This window comes from Rhineura floridana, chromosome 3 (assembly GCF_030035675.1).
Source record: "Rhineura floridana isolate rRhiFlo1 chromosome 3, rRhiFlo1.hap2, whole genome shotgun sequence".
In the NCBI taxonomy this organism is placed as follows: Eukaryota; Metazoa; Chordata; class Lepidosauria; order Squamata; family Rhineuridae; genus Rhineura; species Rhineura floridana.
The window spans coordinates 27318735-27342607 of NC_084482.1; the positions used below are offsets into that span (position 1 = coordinate 27318735).

At 41.7% G+C, this 23873-nt stretch overlaps 1 protein-coding gene across 7 annotated transcripts in view; it reads left to right on the top strand.

The window, feature by feature from the left end:
- Window positions 1–17646, top strand: part of SOAT2 (sterol O-acyltransferase 2) — a 36882-nt gene extending 19236 nt beyond the window's left edge. For 3 of the 7 annotated variants that reach the window (XM_061615146.1, XM_061615147.1, XM_061615150.1), the window contains 6 exons: window positions 582–705; window positions 3494–3591; window positions 4608–4706; window positions 6592–6727; window positions 12297–12585; window positions 13384–13459. In XM_061615146.1, the coding sequence (XP_061471130.1) occupies window positions 582–705; window positions 3494–3591; window positions 4608–4706; window positions 6592–6727; window positions 12297–12580 (741 nt within the window). In that variant the 3' untranslated portion in view covers window positions 12581–12585; window positions 13384–13459. Of the gene's footprint in view, window positions 1–581; window positions 706–3493; window positions 3592–4607; window positions 4707–6591; window positions 6728–12296; window positions 12586–13383; window positions 13481–13716; window positions 13863–17243 lie in introns of those variants that run through there. The other 4 variants (XM_061615149.1, XM_061615145.1, XM_061615151.1 and 1 more) reach the window with 4 other exon arrangements.
- Window positions 17647–23873: the final 6227 nt, after the last annotated feature.

Genomic DNA, 23873 nt, shown 5'->3' on the forward strand with positions numbered 1-23873 from the left:
AGTGAGCAGTGGCACCACTGCTGCCCTGTGTCGCAGCATCACTCTTATGAAAATATTATATAGGAAGATATTATTGTTTTTAACAGCGTGGTAAGTTCCTTAGAGACCTTTGGGTAACAAGCAACTAACAAATATTATTATTAAATTTATTACCCTTCACCAGCAGGTTCAGTATTAAAAGAAATTCAGTATTAAAAGAGAAATTAGACTCTGAGCCTAAGGCTGCAGACACACTGGTCCCTTCAAAAGCAGCCAGACTGTTTCCTCTGCCTGCATTTTGAAATGACTCTGCCTAAGGCTGGACACATCTCCCTTCCCAACTGCTGATTAGGATCGCCCACAGCAAAGTGTTGGGCCAACCTCTGTATCTACCTGAGCCTACAGCAAAGCGTTTTCATTGGAAATACCAGGAGCGGCAATGGGATTGATGGCCAATCAGTTCTGAAGTCTGTGTGAAGCTGACTTCAGGTTTTGAAGTAAAAGGGGCAGAGTTTTACTAGTGTGTGTGTGCCTGTGTTCAGAAAACAGAGGTGGAGACACACTAAAAGCAGCACAGGGACTGAGCTTTTCCCCTTCTGCAGTTTCTTGGTTGCGTGTTTTATATGTACTTCATCTTCGAGCGCCTCTGCATCCCTGTCTTCACCAACACGAGCAAGCAGCCTTTCAGAACCCTGGTGCTCTCCATCTTCAATGCAACGTTACCAGGTATGTGAGCAGAGCAGCAGCCTGGCTTGTGTGGGGCTACAGAGATCCACAGAAAATGGCCAGGGGCGTGTCTGGAGAACTTCCTTTATTTCACCCAACAAAGTGGGTGAACGAGAGAGAAAGCAGTGAAGTCATCGAGAGTGACTGTTGGGTGAGACACCTGGAGCCCTGGGGGACCCACCATGGGGGATGCCTCTTCCCTTTTTATGCTTCCTAATGCACCTCTTTACCCTGGCATTTGATGCCTGAGACATCTATTTTTAGGATCCACCCTATTCTGTGATTTTAGGTTGTTTTTTAATTTGTTTTTAATGCTGTATTTTGACATTGCTGTAACCCGCCCTGGGACCTTTGAGTGAAGGGCGGGTAATAAAAGATGAAGATAATGATGCTCTCTCCTACTAACCCTCCAAGCCCCCCTTCTGCTCCCTTCTGCATAATCAGACTCCAGTAGTGAGTAGCCCGAAGGTCCTTTCCCCGTTGTTTCCCTGACATTCAGTAGTCAAGAGATATCCTGGCTCTGCAGATGGAGGTTCTGTTTAGCAACCATGGCTAATACTCACTGACAGGGTTATCCTCTCTGGCAGGCAGTCATACCTGGAATGTAAATAAAATCAATCAACCAACCCTCCTAAGAGGAAATGACATGTGTATGTTGGGTGTGTGAGTGCACATGTTCACACCATCCGGTATTCTGCCCCTGAAATGTGGCAGTGCCTGGTGCCCAAGAGGCAAGGGGAGGGATTTCCTTTTTTATTTTAAAGGGTGTTTAATAAGCCAGCAGCTCATAAAAATATTGCAGCAGCGTACACCAAAATGTACAATAAAAAGCGTTAAAACACCATAAAATAATAAAATACAGAACCCAGTGCTCAACAACGAACACAATTAATTTTCTAAAGATGCTTGACTAAACTCAAAAGACAACAAAACATCAGCATGGCCTATCTAGTTTCAATAGGAACAGTGTTCCAAAGTCCTGTTGCCACTACATGGAAAACCTTAATTCGAGCAAGTTAAAGAAATGTGGGGCACCTGTGGGACAGTCAGGAGGGCCTCTCCAAGTGATTGCGGTGATCTGGATGGTGCATAAGAGACAAGGTAGTCCTTAAGGTAACCTGGTCCTAGGTTGTTAAGGGCTAATACAGGGCTAGCCAAGAAAGTGCCCTCCACATTCTATGGGACTCCAGCTCCCATCAACTCAGCCAGCGTGGCCAATGGTCAGGGATGTTGGGACTTGTTGCCCAACATTTTTATTGGTGTTCTTAAATGCAGTTTCATTTAAGAAAAAAGAGGGGGGAAATAGAAAGAAACCAAAAAAAGGAAAGCAAAAAATCCCATCAACTCACTTTAACAGTACATTTAAATGTCAATACCACCATTTTAGTTTACACATATAGATCAGTATATGTCATCCAAACGTCCAAATATGTATCCAGGTGAACTTGGTGTTTATAAAAAGCATGCTCAGATGTAGCAAAGGCATTTAGATCATCAGACCATTGCATAATAGTTGGCAAGTATTTGTCCTTCCAGGGTCAAAATATAAGTCTCTTAGTGAACATTAGGACATATAAAGTCCTTTCTTGTTGGCTTGCCATTAATCCCCAGATAACAAGAATGTAATTTAAAAGTACGTGGACATCCACAAAGTTCAAGGATTTCGCCAATACAAAGTTAATATGATTTCAGAAAAGAAAAAGAAAAGATAACTGGACTTGCCGACATAATTTGCCTCAATAAGGCATTTCTAACATTCCACCTCCAGCACCTGAATTAGACAGTGCCTTCCTATGAAACATTCTGGAGTCCAAATGTACCCAAAATATCAATTTTTGCAGAATCTCATTTTTAAATCTTTCAAAACATTTTGTATACATTCTAAAGGCATTTTCTGTTGTTTGGGTCGCATAGCATATGCTAACTCCCTGTTCCATTCTTCCCACTAACTTGTGCAATGCTTTGATGCTTCCAATAAAAAATTATAAGCAGCACTTATGGGTTTGGTTTTCTGTGAAGATCCAGTTATTTGTTCCAATAATTTAGAATGACAACAACATGGGGGGGGGCGGAGAAGGGCACCATACTGACTACTGCTGCTCTGTGCTAATACATTTATTTTTTTACTGTAGGATATTGATACTGTTGGATATTGACAGGGCCAGTGCAAGTCATTTTGCTGCCTGAACTGAAGGGCAAGATGACACCCCTTTCCTATTCCATGTACAAAAGTTGACTGGCAGTTGAATTTTACTTCAACACTGGCAATGGGGTAGCATTTTCCCCCACACCTGAAGGCAGCACAGGGCAGGCCACATAACACATGCAGTCCTGTCCTCCAACTCAGCTCATCACCACTCCCTGCCCCTTAGCATCTGTCGCCTGAGGAAGCTGCCTCACTTTGCCTAATGGCAGGCGAGGCCCCTGCCTAAGACTGCTTATACATGATACATTTGAAGCATACAACGTCCTCCAAAGAATCCTGGGAACTGTAGTTTGTGAAAGGTGCTGGGAATTGTAACACTGTGAGGGGTAAACTACAGATCCCAGGATTCTGGGGGGAAGTCATGTGCGTTAAATGTGTGTTAAATGTATTGAGTGTAAGCAGCCTAAGAGGGAAGGCTTAAAATGGCTAGTGTTTAATCTTAAAACAGATGTGCAGAAAACTGATCCGATGAGACCTAAGCCAGTAACAATGCTATTGCAGTTGAACATGTCCATTGCAGGATTAAGATTTTCTTCATCCATTCACTCACTTCCTTGTCCACCTGTCTGTCCCTCCCCACAGGGATCCTTTTGCTGCTCCTGTCCTTTTTTGCCTTCCAGCACTGCTGGCTAAATGCCTTTGCTGAGATACTGCGCTTTGCTGACCGCACCTTCTACAAGGTGATTGCTGGGAAGGGGGGAGAGAGATTGCAAGGAAAGGACTGGGCTGTTTGTTTGGCTTCCTGAGAATGTTAGCTCTCACAGTTTGGATATAAATCTAATAAATAGATAATAATAAATAAATTTTGCCTTCAAAATTTGTTACGAACAAACAAAAAATCAACATATCTGTCCATGCAAAGGCAGTGACTGCCAGAGGCGCTGAAATTAAAGTCAAGGTATGCCCAAGCAAGCGCTGTGTGCTCAATCTCTATTAGCCACAGGACATCAAAAGCTGCTGAAGAGTCTTGTTTAACTTTTGAAAAATGTAGCTACCAGTTATACCTAAAGCTTTGAGAAAGTTATATTTTCAGTTGGCACACAACACAGTGTTAGTTGCAATACAGGTTTGCATAATTGGCCAGCAAAGCCAATTCCATTCCAACAAACGGCATAACATATTGCTAGCAAGATTTGGATTCTCTTGGCATAAAGGACTACCAGCTTTGCCAAGGGTGCTAGTATAAGAATGTGGGGAGGGACAGCCTAGAGCAGAAATGCCAGTGTATGGTTTTGCACAAGAGCATTTATACAGAGAGTTAGTGCTGAGGCATCAAAGCAGAGAATGGGCAGAGGACGCCAAGTGATGGCCATCAGCCCTAGAAGCCCTTTTCCTTAGTCCCCAAACTGGTTACTCGATGCATTCTGTACATGTTCAGAGGCACTTTTATTATGTCACATACCATGGCATTCAGCACTGGTATCCAATTTAAGTCCTATGACTGACCCCGGCACAGAATCAGCCCTGATAGAACTGGTTGCAAGTAGTGGGCAAAGGGGAATATTTGTCACAGGAGCTGGCCATACAGGGCACAGTTCTATTGTGAGGGCATGGACCAGGGAGCATCTTCTCTCCTGCAGGCTACAAGGTTTCTGTGGGCAGAAACCTTTGCGGGGATGATGGGCAGTGTGGCATGCATAGCTCCGCACCCTCCCCTAGCCAGACTCTCAATTGCTTCTCCCTCCTTTTGCCCTAGGACTGGTGGAATTCCACATCATTCTCTACATACTACCGGACGTGGAACGTGGTTGTGCATGACTGGCTCTACTACTATGTCTATCAGGACCTCCTGTGGGTAGGTATGGCTTGTTGGGATGGAGTGGGGAAACCATGCCCTATACACATATAGGGCTGTATTCAACTAAGCCCTAAATTAGCCATGTCTTTTAATTTCGATGGGTCTATTCTATTCCAAGTAGGGCTTGGTTGAATACAACCCATGTGAATTAAAAGGACATGTGAGTAGCATTAAATGCACAGTAAACCACTGCGTAGATGAGCCCATAGATATGTGTGTGTCACTTTGGGCCTGGGAAGTCAATCTACTCTCCCTTCACCCAAACCCAGGACTTCCTTTATTGCCCCCAAATGTATAGCCTTCAGTCTCAAGAATCCCCCTGAAGAGACCTTCCATACTGGGGTGTTTTTTTTTTTGAGGGGCATGTACTCTGCAACAGGTCATTGACACAATAATTTTGCATTAGTGGTGGATTTATACAGGACCATCCACACATCATTCCATTGTTCTGTGATGCTTTCCCAACATGACTGCATTGTTGCCGCTTGGAGAGGTGCTGTGGCGCAACAAAAACAGGACAACCCCCCCGCCCCCCGGAACATTTGTGGTATGAAAAGTTACAGGATTTCTGCAGGAGGTTATGGGACATGCACTATTTGGAGCCAAAGCAGCATGTCCACCCCAAAACGTTTGCAGGAGGAAACCGTGTTGAAAGCAAGATCGCATATAACTGCCCCGATACCATCATGAGTACAAATCATCATGAACGCATCACAAAAACGAAGGCTGGAAGGGCCCTTATTTTATATTTGGGCTATTGTCTCTTACATGGGTTATAAGAAAAGCTCTCTACAATAACCCCTCTCTATACAGCAACAGGATTTGGTAGAGTTCTCCCCTTGTGTTTATCTCGTCTGCTCACTGTGAGCCAAAACTTGAAACACCATGTTTTTTATCTGTGTGTGTGTGTGTGTGTGAGAAAGAGGAGGGGGGAGGGAGGGACAGAAAATCCACACCATACATTTGAAGCACTTTTAAGCACATTATTCCCCCCCCCAAGAATCCTGGTAGCTGTAGTTTGTGAAGGGTGCTGGGAATGTAGCTCTGCGAGGGGTAAACTACAGTTCCCAGGATTCTTTGGGGGAAACCATGTGCTTTGAACGTATGGTGTGTACGCAGCCTTAGTGTCCCTCCTTTTCCAGGGCACAGGACTGTGACACAGAAGTTGCATGATGTTTGCATTATGCTAATTTATAGATATAGATCTATCTTACCGCCGCTGAGCTTTGTGATGTGCCCAGTTGCTTTGTAAGCAAAGTAAAAAAAATTTTTAAACTTTTTTTTTAAAAAAAAAGAGGAAAAGGGACAGGAGATTTGGGCCAGGTCAAAAGATCCAGAGCTTGGGCCACCTAACAAATGTATTTATTTATTATATTGATATCCTGCCTTTCCTCCATGGTTCTTCCCCCACCTTTTATCCCGACAACAATCCTGTGAATGTCCAGGCAGGGGTGGGGGAGAGAGTTCCAAAGGGCAGGGTGTAGAACCTCTTGTAACCGCTCTGCATCTTGCTTCACCAGAAGCAGCTTGCCAGGTGGGGCTGGAGCTGCTACCCTAGCTTCCGGTTGCTGGTGCTTAGTGGGAGGGAGAAGGGAAGCAGTGAGGCAGTGGGGAGGTCTGTGCAGTGCAAACGCACTAGCAGAGCCAATCTGGTGCTCCTGCTGGTGCATTTGCACTATGCCCACCTCCCTGCTGCCTCACCCGTCTCCTGTTCCTAGTAAGCAACAGTGACCTCCCCTGCTTTGGAGCTAGCATAGCGGACCTACCCCTCCCCCGGCGAGCTGGTTCCATAACCTTCATTTTTCATTAGAGAAGAACCCCAATAGAGGCAGTGTCTTGTGGGTCAAACCTGCAACTCCCTTGTGCACCTTGCTCCTTCCAGCTGCTTAGAGGAAAGGCCCGGGCTGTGGCAATGCTGACTACCTTCATCGTTTCGGCTGTCGTCCACGAATACGCTATCACCTTCTGCTTGGGCTTCTTCTACCCTGTTATGTTCACCCTCTTTGCCGTCTTTGGAGGTCAGTAACGCCACAAAGGATTGGCGCCCATTGGAGCAGCAACCATCCAACCCCAGACTTGAGCACTGTAAAACTCTAGCAGGAGGGGAGGGTCTGGAGAGTGCAAAAAGGAAAGCAAGTTATTTTCTTACCTTTTCTTTTTTTTTTTTTATAATTTTTATTCAAATTTTTCCAAAAACAAACAAAACAAAGTCAAAAAAACATAACAATACAACAACAAAAAATGAAAATAAAATAGTTGACTTCCGATTTGTCACAGATCAGCTATAAGTATATAATATACATCAAACCTGTCCCTTAATATATACATACAGAATCCCTTTTCTCCATAGGCTGTCTTAATTAATCGTCAAATCCCAGTATCATCATTTTATTTTGATCTTTCAACAAAAAGTCCAAGAGAGGCTTCCATTCCTTAAGAAATGTATCCGTCGATTTTTCTCTAAGTAAACATGTCAATTTGTCCATTTCTACTAAGTCCATTAATTTCAATAGCCATTCTTCCATTGTTGGTGTTGATTCCATTTTCCACTTTTGTGCATATAATAATCTTGCTGCTGTAATCATATATAATATTATTCTTCCATATTTCTTTTCTATTTGTTTATCCATAAAACCCAATAAAAAAAATTCTGGTTTTGACTGAATATTTATCTTTAGAATTTTTTGCATCTTCCTACCTATCTGTGCCCAAAATGATTTTGCCTTTTTACATAACCACCACATATGATAAAATGATCCTTCTTGTTGTTTACATTTCCAACAAACATTAGAAACATTACTATACATTTTTGACAACTTTTCTGGAGTCATGTACCAACGGTACATCATTTTATAAAAATTTTCTTTAAGATTATAGCATAGTGTAAATTTCAAACCTTTTTTCCACATATTTTCCCATTGATCCATTTGTATATTATAACCAAAAATTTTTGCCCACTTTACCATACACTCTTTTACTTGTTCTTCCTCCATATCCATTTTCAATAAGAGTTTATACATTTTCGCAATTATATTTTCATCATTTGTACACAGTCCTATTTCAAAATCAGATTTACTTATTTCAAACCCATACATTTTCTTGTCCATTTTATATCTTTCTAACAATTGTAAATAGGCAAACCATTGAAAACTATATCCTTCCTTTGTCAGTTGTTCTCTCTCTTTCATTGTATATTCTCCATGTACATTTTCTAATAGTTCTTGATAAGTTAACCATTTCTCTTTTCCAGCCATTTCTCTTCTATAAAACGCTTCTTGACTTGAGACACATAATGGTATTTTCGAATAAAACCTTGGTTTATATCTATTCCATATTTTCAACAGAGGACGTCTTATAAAATGATTGTTAAAGTCTATATTTACTTTTACTTTGTCATACCATAGATATCCATGCCATCCCCACTTCAAATTATGGCCCTCCAAATCCAATAGTCTTTTATTCCTCAATAAGATCCATTCCTTTATCCAGACTAGACAGCAGGCAGCAAAATAAAGTCTCAGATTTGGTAATCCCAGTCCTCCTCTTTCTTTGGCATCTTGTAGTAATTTAAATTTGACTCTTGGTTTTTTTCCTTGCCATACAAATTTAGAGATATCTTTTTGCCATTGTTTAAAAGGTAAATCAGAGGATATTACAGGTATTGTTTGAAACAAAAACATCATTCTCGGTAATACATTCATTTTTATCACAGATATTCTACCCATTAATGACAGTTGTAGTTTATCCCATTTTAGCAAGTCTTTCTTAATCTCTGTCCATAATTTTTCATAATTATTATGAAACAACTTTGAATTTTTATTTGTCATAATGATACCTAAATATTTCAACTTTTTCTCTATTGTAAAATCTGTCTTGTCCATTAACTCTTTCTGTTCCCTTAAAGTTAAATTTTTCACCAACATCTTTGTTTTTTGATTATTGATCTTAAATCCTGCTAACGGTCCAAATTCTTTTAATTTGTCCATCAATACATTAATTCCTTCCAAAGGATTTTCTAGTACAATTATCAAATCATCAGCAAATGCTCTCAATTTATATTCTTCTTTTTTTATCTTTATTCCCGAAATTCTTTTATCTTGCCTTATATCTCTAAGCAGCACTTCTAAGACCAGAATAAATAAAAGAGGAGATAAAGGACATCCCTGTCTTGTACCCTTTTGTATTTCACATGAATCCGTTAAATCTCCGTTAACAATTATCTGAGCCTTCTGAGATGTATAAATCGATCTAATCCATTTTATAAAATTGTCTCCAAAATCCATTTGCTCCAAAACCTGAAACATAAATTTCCAATTCAAATTATCAAATGCTTTTTCAGCATCTAAAAAAATCAAAGCTGCTTGTTTATCATTTCGTTGTTCTAAATATTCCAAGACATTCAAGACATTCCTGACATTGTCACGTAATTGTCTTTTAGGTAAAAACCCTGATTGATCTTCCTGAATAAATTGTTGCAATATTATTTTCAATCTTTCTGCCAAGATCATTGTAAAAATTTTATAGTCATTATTCAATAGAGATATTGGTCGATAATTTTTTGTTTTAGTTAAATCTTGCTCCTCTTTAGGTATTAATGTTATATTAGCATTTTTCCAACTATCCGGTATCTTTCCCTCTTGCAGAATAAGATTCATTGTAGACTGTAAAGGTAGTAAGAGTTCTTCCTCCAAACATTTATAATACATTGCAGATAACCCATCTGGTCCTGGTGCCTTTCCTAATTTAATTTTGTTTATAGCTTCAGATATCTCTCTTAACGTAATAGGGCCATTAATAGCTTGTCTCTGAAAGTCTGTAATTTTAGGCAAATTCTGTTTAGATATATACTCTTCTATTTTTTCAGATGGAATTTCCTGACATTTGTACAATGTTGAATAATATTGATGAAAAATCTTTTTAATTGTTACATTATCTGTCAACGTCTCATCTCCTTCTTGTATCTTTAAAATGATATTTTTTTGACGTTCTTTTCTTAATTTATATGCTAACCATTTCCCAGGTTTATTTGCAAATTCAAAAGTCCTTTGTTTAGCAAAATTTAATTTTCTTTCCATTTCTCTAACTGTCAGCATTGATACTTGCTTCTGTAACATTTTGATTTGATTTACAATAGAAACTTTAGTTGGATTCTTTTTCAATTCTTCCTCTTTTTGTTTTATTTCTTCCAAAATTAATTGCATTTTCTGTTGTTTCTTTTTTTTTAATTCAGAGTTACATTTAATAAGATATCCCCTCATAAATGCCTTACTTGTATCCCAAACGATATTTTCACTTGTTCCTTTATGTAAATTATGTTCAAAAAACTCTTTTAATTTCTTCTTACATTCTTGTACTACTTTGTCATTCTGTAATAAAGATTCATTTAGTCTCCATCTAAATCCAAGATTTTTCTTTTTTAAAGTTAATATCACAGGGTTATGATCCGAAAAAGTTTTTGGTAATATATCCATTTTAAAAGTGTCCTTCGCTAAAATTTTAGACATCCAGATCATATCAATCCTCGAGAATGTTTTGTGTCTTTCTGAAAAATAAGTAAATTCCTTTGCATTATCATTTATATATCTCCAGGTATCCACCAATTCTAAATGTTCCATCAGTTCAAAGCAAATCTTCGGTAATTTACCCTGTGTCTCTTTGATATTTTTTTCAGAAAGCCTATCAATTTTTGGTGAGATTACCCCATTCCAATCACCCTTAACGCACCAATGGTCATATGAAAACTCTGACAATTTTTCCATAAGTCCTGTGTAAAACCTTGTTTTATCTTCATTGGGGGCATAGATACCCACTATCAAAATGTTTGTACCCTGTAGAGTAATTTCAACCCCCACAAATCTACCACTATCATCCAGTAATACCAATTTAGGAAGCAATTGTGGGTTAATGTAGAGAACAACTCCATTTTTTTTTTTTTGGTCCAGCCGAAATAAATTCTTCACCCAAATTTTTACAAATCAAATATTTGGAATCTTTCTTCTTAATATGAGTTTCTTGTAAACAAATTATATCCAATTTTAATTTTTTCAAATAGTGAAACACTTTCTTTCTCTTCTGCGCCGTATTAGCTCCATTTATATTCCAAGTTAGATATTTGTAATCCATCTTTAAGCGTGTATTTTAAAATGTGCCTGATGCTCCTTTTAATCCATCATCTTCCTTTCCTTCCTCTGCATATCTTTGTTGACTTTGTTCCCCAGGAATTATATCCATATCTTTGAGTTTATCTTCATCCATATCTTTTGAAGCTTTTCTCAAGAAGTCCCTTGCTTTTTGAACAGTATTCAATCTATATTTCTGTTGTCTGAATGTAAAGATCACTCCTTCTGGAACATCCCATCTAAATTGAATTTTGCGTTGCTTAAGTTTCTCTGTAAGGAAAGCATATTCTTTTCTCTTACGTAAAAGTCTAATAGGAATTTCTTTCATCACCAGTATTTCCTTACCATCAATTTTAAAGGTATTTTTAAAGTGTTGCTGTAATACCATATCTCTGGTCGTCTTCTTTATAAAATGAACAAGCACATCTCTTGGAATTTTATTCATTGTTGCATATCTGGAATTAATTCTATACACTTTATCTATTTCAAATTCCATCCGATCTTCATTCAAATCCAGAAATTTTACTAGAGCATTAACAATTTTATCTCTGATGTCTTCACCTGTTTCCTCAGGAATTGCACGGAATCTCAAACAATGTTCTTTATTTTTCATTTCAGTCACAGCCATATAGTCCAAGTTTTTTTCTAATTCCAGATTTAATATATCTGTTCTATTCTCCAAGATTTGTACCTTTTCTTTAGTGTTTTTTGCATCCTCCTTTATTTGCCCAATTGTCCCTTTAATCTCATCCACTTGTGTTTTAATATAGTCTTTTATATCTGTCAATTCAGTTTTCATTTCCTGTTTTATATCATTAATCCCTTCCATTATTTTTTGAAACATATCTGGGGGTATGACCCCTTCCTGTGGATCAGTAGAACTTCTTCGCTCCTGGGTCTTAGTTGCTTTTTTAGTTGTCATTTTCAAGAAAAGCCTTTAATTTCTGATATTAATCACTGTTCCAAAACCTAGAGGCAGTCTATTTCTTTTTTTTTTCCTCCCCCAACAAAAAAGTTAATATTCCAGGCCTGTTATTGAAGTCCAGCCAGCACAGCACAGTTCTTATCTACATCCAAGAATGCAAAACAATTCTGGTTGCCAACACCAAACAATTAGTAACATATACGAGCAGCAGATTCGTCCAAAAAGAAATAGTCCAAAGAGAAAAATAGTCCAAAATATAATAATTACCTCTCATCCGTTTTTAAACTTTAAAACTCCAAATTCAGGCCAGCTTTTTGTCGTAAAAAAAGTATATAAGTTGTTTACATTTTCTTTTTTCCTTAATTATATTTAAAAGAGAAAAAGTATGACTCACCCAGGTTTCTCAGTTGCTGATTCGTAAACAAATCCCTTTTATTGTAGTAATTTAAGCCAAATGATAAGATTTAGACAGAAGTAGGCTCGCTGGTTAAGAACGTTTTTTTTAAGAAGAAAAAAAAAACGCTTCGCTTTTTTTCAGTACAGCTTGCGTGGAAATCCTGACTCCGTCTTCAGCCGATCGGCATGCCTTCTTATCTCAGGGATTTCCTGATCAATTCCAGCCGCCGACAGCTCAACGAAGTCTTGTGGAAAATCTGATCGGTTCTCCTATACCTTGGAGAACATTTAAGCCAGTCCAAGATTCCTCTTGGCTGGCTTTTAACCTGAAAAAAGCTTCCTCTGAGGCAGAGCTCCCTCAGAGACAACCACCAGCCAGCACTCCTTCCGGGAAGTCCCTATTTTCTTACCTTTTCAACATCCTAGTATAGTGCAAGTAAGGGAGCTTTTTAACCTCATGCATGCATTCCCCCCTCCAAGATTCATGCCTTAATCTGTTTTGGGCTTGAGCAGGCTACTGCTCTCCCCCATGCCCCACCCCATCATACTACATCCGCCCACACACCAGTCCCCCCCCCCACTTTCAGGAAACTCCTCAATATTCTGCAGCTCCTTTAAGCTCACTGATCCTTGTCAGGTTGTTTTAGAAGGTTTAAAAATATTCTTTTTTCTTTTAATTTACAAACTTCTGCATACGTTGACAGCTCACTGAGTATGTTGAAACCACTACCATATTTCTGGGTGGCCCCATTTCACTTCCCAATTGATACATGTTCAACCATCCAGGTTTACTATTAAAGTAACAAAATGTCATTATATGGAGTGCTCCTGTTCAGTGCTCCGGACAGCCACACCATGCCCTTTTCCAGGATACTTCAGTCTGTTCCACCCCCCCCATTTCCCACCCACCCCAAAAGACACTCAACATTTGTGGCCACTGAGCATGCACAGTCCTATCCTCATTGGGTTGGCGTTTGGTGTTTTTTTCACCCCCTAATTCCCCCCCCCAAAATATTTGTGTCTTCTTCTGTTCTCTCAAGTCTGCCAATACCTTCTCAGTGGCCTCATTTTGGCTACATGGCCATCATAACTCAACACCTGAACTCACTGTTGGTACATAATATATCATGACAAATCTGAACATGCGCAATAAAAATCAAATTGGAAGAATTTGCTTGAGAAAGTTCCTGCACTGGAGAGATGTTGATTGAATTGGGAATCGCTATTCCCCTAGGATTTAGGAATGAAGACTGGGAGAAGGGCCATTGCTCAGTGGAGGAGCATCTGCTTTGCATGCAGGAAGTCCCAGGTTCAATTCCCAGCATCTTGAGGTACGGCTGGGAATGTCCCCTGCCTGAAACCCTGGAGAGCTGCTGCCAGTCAGTGTGGACAATACTGAGCTAGATGGTGCAATAGTCTGCCTCTTAAGGCAGCTTCCTATATCCCTATGGACTGGGGTGGTGCTCTGTAGTGATGGCTCTCAGAGACTGGCGGCTGAGAAGTCCTTGTGGTTCAATGTGGTCTGGACCATGCCCTCACTAAGCCTTGCTCTGGTTCTTCTTCACAGTGATCTTTAACTTCATCATCAATGATAAGAGAACAAACCCCGTCTGGAACGTCATGATGTGGACATTCTTGTATGTGGGCCAAGGAATCGTGGTCTGCTTGTACTGCCAAGAGTGGTATGCCCACGTCCATTGCCCACTCAAGGAGGTGAGCACAAGGGCTGGCTCATGGATTTAGAGCAAGCCCTCAATTCCTCCCATAGGTCAACTTGACGGCAAGACTTTTTTGCTGCCGGAGGCGAAGTGCAAGATGGCGGCTCCCCACATTCCATGTCTTGAAGCCAACGAGGCCAGCAGCTGAATCTTACTTTGGCATTAGTAATCGGGCAGTATCCTTCATTGTACCTTAGTTTAGGGGATACAGGACAAGTCACATGGCACACACAGCAATGTCCACTCCTTGCCCCTTAGCATTTGCTGCCTGAGATGGCTGCTTCACTCTGCTTCATGGTAGGGCCGGCCCTGGTTACAAGGATTAAATGTCTCCTACCCAGAGTGTGTATAATGAGCAAATTAGTACACAAATAAGTGCTGTAATCTGTGCAATTCTGCTGTAATCTCAAAACTAAGGTTTTGAAGTATAAGTAAACAGCAGAACAGCAAAGAGTCTTGTGGCATCTTTTAAGACTGATTGGAAGAGTGCTTCCAAGTGGGTGTTTATTGTGGGATGGGAGCATCTCTTGCATGCAAGATTTTTGTGGTATCTATGCAACATGATTGTCATCCAAATGCCAGCCTGCATCACCCCCCCCTTTAATCTGTATGTACCCTTTCACAGGAAATCCAGTAAGTTTTTTTTTTTTAAAAAAAAACCCAGTTGCCAGTTTTCATTGAGATATCTCAACAACCTGTTTACAAAACTAAGCCCCCGTCTGGAATCTTCCTTACATATTTATTATGACATAGGCACTCCTGGGCTAGAGTCCACTTCATTATTATGCCACAGTAAATTTGTTGATCTTTAAGGTCCCACACAATGTTTGGTTGCTTCTGCGGCAACAGACTAACCCTCTGAAAATAGATTGCACACTGTTTTGAGACGTATTGGTTAGCCTATTAACGGTATAGCCCTAATATGGATTATGGAATTCCTCTGGAAATTGTTACAGTAAATGGCAGAAGAACTTGTAACATGATCTACCAGAAGATGACTCCTTTGTTAGGACTGACAGCCACTGAGCTGCCATCTGAATCCAAGTTCACATGCACACTAATAAGTTAGGAACGGTTAACCTGTGGCGCTCCAGATGCTGCTAAACGACAACTCCCATCATCCCTGACCATTGGCAATGCTGGCTGGGGCTGATGGGAGCTGTAGTTCAGCAACATCTGAAGGGCACAGTGTGACATCCTTCCCTGGCACCACCTGTGTCGCTCTCACTCGTGGCTACCAGCAGTCAGGATCGTTGTGTTTATTTTTACCTCTCTCCGCTCTAGCACAGATCTCAAAAGATCCCCCTGCTAGGCCACACTACCCAACACTCTGTGTATCCAATATAACCTCTAGACTGTGCCTTAGTCTCTTCCTGGTTATTTTGATACCTTGTGTCTGTGTGTATAGGTAATTCCCAACCACCCTGAAGCCTCTTGCCTATGAAGCTCACAGCTCTGGGTTGCTGTGTGGTATTGGATGTTGATACAATATCTCTTCCTTCACCGCTGCCACCATTCGATACTATTTCTTCTTCAGCCTTGGTTACTCTGCCTTCCCCCTGGTCTGTGCACCCCAGCTGAGGAATCAGGCTTTAAGTAAACCAAGAAAATATTTATTGATAACACTAAGAATAACAAGATTACTTATAGATTTCATTGACAAGCATATGGTTTCATATATGTTTCTCTTATGTCCCTAATTCCTACTATTTGCCTTAGAACTCCCAATCCAATCTCTCAACAGCCATCTCTCACTCTCCACATCAACCTCCCTGTCCACAACCACCCTGTCCAACACCCACCCCGACTCAACTCTCATCCTCTCATTTATACCTTCAGCCATTCAAACACACAGCCAATCATCATCCAACATTCTACAGCCCATGTGCTCCCCCTTCTCACTCACTCCACTTACCATATTTCCTATAATAAACCTGAACTTACCATATTTACATTACATTCACATACAGAAACTTCACACACAGGTTAGTCACTTCTGCCATAAATAAGTTTAAAGCCCATCAGTAATATAGATGGTATGGATTTGGAATATGTATTGGCATGGATTTTGATGTCACTTAGCAGTGGTGGTTACTGTTAAATGGAAAGCCATATTAATTTCACCTTCAAAGGCAAAATATCTGCTACTTTTGGACAAGCTGAAATGAAAAAGCCACCTTCAGAATAGTGCAGCATGAAGGGATCTGGATGCAGATAATGGCAAGATCAGGTTTATGTTGGGACACCAAAGTGCAGTAAGGGCCCACTACCACCTCGAAAGCAACACCGTCTTCACTTGTTCTCACATCAGTTATAACTGGGGGAAGGGGTTGTAAGCTATGAATAAAGCATCTAGTTCCTTATCTAAATACATATATTGAATTTATTTACATAAATTAGTTTATTATCTAAATCAATATATTATGACACTTCAGTGATCATTTGTGCTATACTGTACTTTAAATAGCCACAGAAAGCGGCCCAGGAAGTAGGCCCCTACCCCGAATCAGCTTACAGTCTAAATAGCAAGAGGGAGAGACAATAAAAGGACGGGAAGGAAGAATTGAGGGTGAATGAGTGGCAGGTTTAAACATTAGACCCATAAGAACACAAGAAGAGCTCTGCTGGATCAGACCAAAGCCCCAACTTCTGCAGCATCCTGCTTTTCACAGTGGCCAGCCACATGCTAGGAAGCCCTTTGAAGGGAAGGGCTGTATCTCAGGTTTTTCTGTTTTGCATGCAGAAGGCTCCAGGTTCAATTCCCAGCATCTTCTGGTACGGCAGAGAATACCCCCTGCTTGAAACCCTGGAGAGCAGATGCCAGTCAGTGTCGATAATACTGAGCTAGAAAGGCCAATGGCCTGACTCAGTATAAGGCAACCTCCTATGTTCCTAAGCCCCCAAGTAGGAGATGAAGGCAACAGAGCACTCCTCACGGTTATTCCTCAGCAACTGGCATTCAGGGGCATACTGCCTCTAGCCTATGGATTCCATATGGCCATCATATGTAATAATTACCATTGATAGGCCTGTATTTGACCCAGGCTTGGTTGCAGAGTTTTGGTGGCCCATGGGAAAGGCATCCACAGCAGGCTCCTTTTAACCCTAGAAGAGGAAGGGCGTGCAAGTTAAGGGTTCTCTCATACTGACTTTTGCCTTCCTGGCTGCTCTGGATATAGTGAATATGGTGCTGTTGGGGTAGTAGTGGGTCCTTGCTACACTTTGGTGTCCCAACATGAATCTGATCTTGCCACTATCTGGGCCCAGATCTGAACCACCAGGGACAACTAAAAGGCATGACTACCTATATGCCTTTTTGTCTCGTGCAAGTTCTTTACTGATTCCTCTCTCACGATGTTTGTTTCTTTTCTTTCAGAGAACCTTCTGGGGGATAGTGACCCCACGTTCCTGGTCCTGTCACTCCTAGGTCAATATCATCACCAGCTACCTTTGGAAAGCCACATCCCTACCCTTTGCTCCAAAAATACTATCCTGACAGACAGCCTGGCTGCTGGACCTTGGAGTCCAACAGCTCCTGAATGGCCCTGGGTCCCCCATCCTTGCAGTAGGCTCTAATTCAACATTCTGTCTCCAGCAGTGACTGACCAGCTCTTCCCACCACCACCATAGCAAGATTACCTGTCCGTTGTTATGACTTGATCCCAGCATCTGGAATTATGTCTGCACAGTGTCTGAAGTCAAGTTTGCCTGGCATCTGCCTACCCAGTTTGTTCATGGCTATGTTCTCTGCTTTAAAAATAAAATATGTGCCAAAGTAACCCAGATCCTGTACTCAGAAGTGTGGAATTCTGCAACATGTATTTATTTTGGATGGGTTGTTGATTTTGTCTTTCAAGCAAAATATGGTGAAAGCTGCTGTGTTTTTTCTTAACAGCATTTTCACATACAGTGGGGCCCCACTCATACAGCGGTTAGGTTCCAGACCTCCGCCGAAAAGCGAAAACCGCTGAAAAGTGGATCAGGGCAGGGTCTGGAACCTAACCCGCTAATCGTGCTGGAGGAGGAGAAGATCAGCTGTAGCGCGCTACAGCTGACCTTCCCCTCCTCCGGCGTGATCAGCTCGAGCGAGCGCGGGAGTCTGATCACACCAGAAGAGGAGATCAGCTGTAGCTCTCTACAGCTGATCTTCCCCTCCTCGGGTGAGACCAGCTGGAGCGTGGGAAGCTCCAGCCCCCGCTCCGGCTGATCGCCCCGCTGGTACCATATTAGCGGAACGCCGAAAACCAGGGCGCTGAGAAGCGGGGCCTACTGTTCGCGGCTAAAAGCACGATTGCAGAGCAGAATTGTAGCTATCAGATGTTTGGTGGAAAAGGTGAAGTGGGATGGAGTTAATATAGCCCCCATGCTCCCCCTCAATAGCTGATTGGCAGGATTTTGGTTTTTTAACAAAGACACGCATGCACACAGGCTGTTGGATTGCAATGGGAATTATGTCAAGCAACCTTTGGGTGCTTCCAGATAATGTTTATTGTGGGATCAGTGCTCCTCATGCCTGCAAGTTTTTTGCAGCATCCACACAACTTTGTTGGCATCAAACTGCCAGCATGCGTTTTCCTCCAGGCAAAAGGTCAAGCTCAGATTAGGAAGCTGCCTTATACCAGGTCAAGACTATAGGTAGTATCCACCAAGTTTTATTCAGGGTAGACCCATTAAATGTAATGGACCTAAGGTAGTCATGTCCACTAATGTCAATGGATCCAACTCCGAGTATAGTCCCCATGCTCCCCCTCCTGAATAGCTGATTGGTAAGATTTTGGTTTTCCAAGACATGTACGCACAGGCTGTTGAATCACAATCAGAATTATGTCAGCAGCATCCTTTGGGTGCTGTTTATTGTGGGATCAGTGCTCCTCATGCTTGCAAGTTTGTGGTTTTTTGCAGCATCAACACAACTTTCCTCGCATCAAACTGCCAGCATGCATTTTCCTCCCATGTAATCCAGATTTAGCCTTCCTGGGGAAAGTCCAGTGAGTGAGTGAGTGAGTGAGTGTGCGTGTGTGTGTGTGTGTGTGTGTGTGTGTGTGTGTGTAACTGTTGCTAATGACCCATTTGTCATATCTGAATGACCCATTAACACCCATCCCATCTGGAAGCGTTCTTTGTATGCATAACTTTCCATCCTTCCATGAATGTATGTTCTGTACCTAGAGAGCAATTGTGCTTGAAACAATTGTGATTAATAGTCATCTATACAGAAAAGAAGGAGGGAACAGATGTAAGGCAGGGAGGTATAGGTAGGTATTGTCTGAATGGGCAATACTACTGAAAACCATGGGATTCGGGTCACCCAAAATAAGAATGTGGAGATGTGTAGAAAGAGATGAACTATGGCCTTTTGCATGGTCAGTAAGTAAAATGATTGACACCTCAGTTCAAAAAGTGTGCACAGATGTGAGTACATATCTATGTTAGTATAATAAGAGCTACAGTGATATCCTGATCTAGTGATCTTCACAAATGGAAGTAGGACCACGTATTCTGCCTGTTGGGCAAAATCCTTTATTGATCATTACTATCAAATATATAAAAAGCCAAGATAGTGGTGTTGGCCCTTGAGGAAAAAAAACCCATAATCCACAGTTGAGCTATACCTTTATTAGAACCAATCAAAATGTTATAAAATATGCAAACATTTAGCTTGCTTTAGTAGGAGATTTTAAAAAAAGTAGTGAGAGATATACAAAGAATGTGGCTGTTTAGCTGGTATACAACTACTAATTAAGTGAGTTCAAACATAATGTTCACATTAACAGATAAACTGCTATCGTATAATAAAGGAACAGCAGCTGGATCCTGTGTGGTGTAGTGGTTAGAATGCTGGAACAGGACCTGGGAGACGAGGGTTCAAATCCCCACTCAGTCATGAAGCTCATTGGGTGACCTTGAGCCAAGCACTGCCTCTCAGCCTAACCTACCACGCAGCATTGTTGTGAGGATTAAATAAGGAAGGGGGAACCATGTACACCACTTTTAGAGTGCCTTCATAAGAACATAAGAAGAGCCTGCTGGATCAGGCCAGTGGCCCATCTAGTCCAGCATCCTGTTCTCACAGTGGCCAACCAGGTGCCTGGGGGAAGCCCGCAAGCAGGACCCGAGTGCAAGAACACTCTCCCCTCCTGAGGCTTCCGGCAACTGGTTTTCAGAAGCATGCTGCCTCTGACTAGGGTGGCAGAGCACAGCCATCATGGCTAGTAGCCATTGATAGCCCTGTCCTCCATGAATTTGTCTAATCTTCTTTTAAAGCCATCCAAGCTGGTGGCCATTACTGCATCTTGGGGGAGCAAATTCCATAGTTTAACTATGCGCTGAGTAAAGAAGTACTTCCTTTTGTCTGTCCTGAATCTTCCAACATTCAGCTTCTTTGAATGTCCATGAGTTCTAGTATTATGAGAGAGGGAGAAGAACTTTTCTCTATCCACTTTCTCAATGCCATGCATAATTTTATACACTTCTATCATGTCTCCTCTGACCCGCCTTTTCTCTAAACTAAAAAGCCCCAAATGCTGCAACCTTTCCTCGTAAGGGAGTCGCTCCATCCCCTTGATCATTCTGGTTGCCCTCTTCTGAACCTTTTCCAACTCTATAATATCCTTTCTGAGATGAGGCGACCAGAACTGTACACAGTATTCCAAATGCGGCCGCACCACAGATTTATACAACGGCATGATGATATCGGCTGTTTTATTTTCAATACCTTTCCTAATTATTGCTAGCATGGAATTTGCCTTTTTCACAGCTGCCGCACACTGGGTCGACATTTTCATCGTGCTGTCCACCACAACCCCGAGGTCTCTCTCCTGGTCGGTCACCCCATGGTTCAGACCCCATGAGCGTATATGTGAAATTAAGATTTTTTGCTCCAATATGCATAATTTTACACTTGTTTATATTGAATTGCATTTGCCATTTTTCCGCCCATTCACTCAGTTTGGAGAGGTCTTTTTGGAGCTCTTCGCAATCCCTTTTTGTTTTAACAACCCTGAACAATTTAGTGTCATCAGCAAACTTGGCCACTTCACTGCTCACTCCTAATTCTAGGTCATTAATGAACAAGTTGAAAAGTACAGGTCCCAATACCGATCCTTGAGGGACTCCACTTTCTACAGCCCTCCATTGGGAGAACTGTCCGTTGATTCCTACTCTCTGCTTTCTGCTTCTTAACCAATTCCTTATCCACAAGAGGACCTCTCCTCTTATTCCATGACTGCTAAGCTTCCTCAGAAGTCTTTGGTGAGGTACCTTGTCAAACACTTTTTGAAAGTCTAAGTACACTATGTCCACTGGATCACCTCTATCTATATGCTTGTTGACACTCTCAAAGAATTCTAATAGGTTACTGAGACAGGACTTTCCCTTGCAGAAGCCATGCTGGCTCTGCTTCAGCAAGGCTTGTTCTTCTATGTGCTTGGTTAATCTAGCTTTAATAATACTTTCTACCAGTTTTCCAGGGACAGAAGTTAAGCTAACTGGCCTGTAATTTCCGGGATCCCCTCTGGATCCCTTTTTGAAGATTGGTGTTACATTTGCCACTTTCCAGTCCTCAGGCACGGAGGAGGACCCGAGGGACAAGTTACATATTTTAGTTAGCAGATCAGCAATTTCACCTTTGAGTTCTTTGAGAATTCTCGGGTGGATGCCATCCGGGCCCGGTGATTTGTCAGTTTTTATATTGTCCATTAAGCCTAGAACTTCCTCTCTCGTTACCACTATTTGTCTCAGTTCCTCAGAATCCCTTCCTGCAAATGTTAGTTCAGGTTCAGGGATCTGCCCTATATCTTCCACTGTGAAGACAGATGCAAAGAATTCATTTAGCTTCTCTGCAATCTCCTGATCGTTCTTTAGTACACCTTTGACTCCCTTATCATCCAAGGGTCCAATCGCCTCCCTAGATGGTCTCCTGCTTTGAATGTATTTATAGAATTTTTTGTTGTTGGTTTTTATGTTCTTAGCAATGTGCTCCTCAAATTCTTTTTTAGCATCCCTTATTGTCTTCTTGCATTTCTTTTGCCAGAGTTTGTGTTCTTTTTTATTTTCTTCATTCGGACAAGACTTCCATTTTCTGAAGGAAGACTTTTTGCCTCTAAGAGCTTCCTTGACTTTGCTCGTTAACCATGCTGGCATCTTCTTGGCCCTGGCGGTACCTTTTCTGATCTGCGGTATGCACTCCAGTTGAGCTTCTAATATAGTGTTTTTAAACAACTTCCAAGCATTTTCGAGTGATGTGACCCTCTGGACTTTGTTTTTCAGCTTTCTTTTTACCAATCCCCTCATTTTTGTGAAGTTTCCTCTTTTGAAGTCAAATGTGACCGTGTTGGATTTTCTTGGCAATTGGCCCTTTAAATGTATGTTTAATTTAATAGCACTGTGGTCACTGCTCCCAATCGGTTCAACAACACTTACATCTCGCACCAGGTCCCGGTCCCCACTGAGGATTAAGTCCAGGGTTGCCGTCCCTCTGGTCGGTTCCATGACCAACTGGTCTAGGGAATAGTCATTTAGAATATCTAGAAACTTTGCTTCTTTGTCATGACTGGAACACATATGCGGCCAGTCTATGTCCGGGTAGTTGAAGTCACCCATTACTACCACATTTCCTAGTTTGGATGCTTCCTCAATTTCATATCTCATCTCAAGGTCTCCCTGAGCATTTTGATCAGGGGGACGATAGATCGTTCCCAGTATTAAGTCCCTCCTGGGGCATGGTATCACCACCCACAACGATTCTGTGGAGGAGTCTGCCTCTTTTGCAGTTTCAAGCTTGCTGGATTCAATGCCTTCTTTCACATATAGAGCGACTCCGCCACCAATACGTCCTTCCCTGTCCTTCCGATATAGTTTATATCCAGGGATAACCGTATCCCACTGGTTTTCTCCATTCCACCAGGTCTCCGTTATGCTCACTATATCAATGCTCTCCTCTAAGACCAAGCACTCCAGTTCTCCCATCTTGGTTCGGAGGCTCCTAGCATTAGCGTACAGGCACTTGTAAGCAGTGTCTCTCTTCAAGTGTCTTTGGCACTTGTGGTTTGGCCTGTGGTAATTTTGCTCTTCTGAATTTATATCCTGTGCCCCTGCTCTCACAATGCCTACTTCTAGGCCTACCCCTTTTAAAATTTCATCATTTCTTTGGTTTTTATCCCAGGGGGGAGGTTTATTCCGAACCGGACCTTTCTCAGCTCCTGTCGGGTTTCCCCCCTCAGTCAGTTTAAAAGCTGCTCTGCTACCTTTTTAATTTTAAGTGCCAGCAGTCTGGTTCCATTCTGGTTGAAGTGGAGCCCGTCCCTTTTGTACAGGCCCGGCTTGTCCCAAAATAATTACATTCAGAACAATTCCAGTAAAGCAGTGTTTGAGAATCCTCATTCACTCCAGGCAAAGAGCTCAAGCTCAGATTAGGAGGCTGCTTTATACCAGATCAAGGCTATAGGTAGTATTCAGCAAGATTACTCAGAGTACATCCATTAAATGTAACCGACCTAAGGTAGTTGTGTCCAATAAAGTCAATGGGTCCAACTCTGAGTAGGACTACTTTGGACCCAACCCTGTGTGTTAATCTAACCCAGTGATGTCTACTTTAGCTGGCAGGGGCTTGCTGCAGGGTCTCAGGCAATGAGCTTCCCCCACCCCCAGCACCAGCTCCCTGGTCGTTTTTAAATGGAGATGTTAGGGATTGGAGCTGGGACCTTCTGCATGCAAAGCAGATGCTCTGCCATTGAATTGGGAGACCCTCCCCAGCTGCCAACTGCAAAACATCAATATAAAATGTGCTGAAGATGCACATCAACTTTCATTCTGTATATCAATCAGTCAACGAGGCAGATACCGCATTAAAAACTCCCCCCCTCCCCGCTTCTCTCTTCGAAAGCAGGGGCGGATTTATACGTTGTCTGTTTGGTTTGTTCAGTATCAGTATTTGTTTTCAGTACCAGAACTGGAACTCGCACACAGATCCTTACAATTCCACACACACAGTACCTGATATATTATA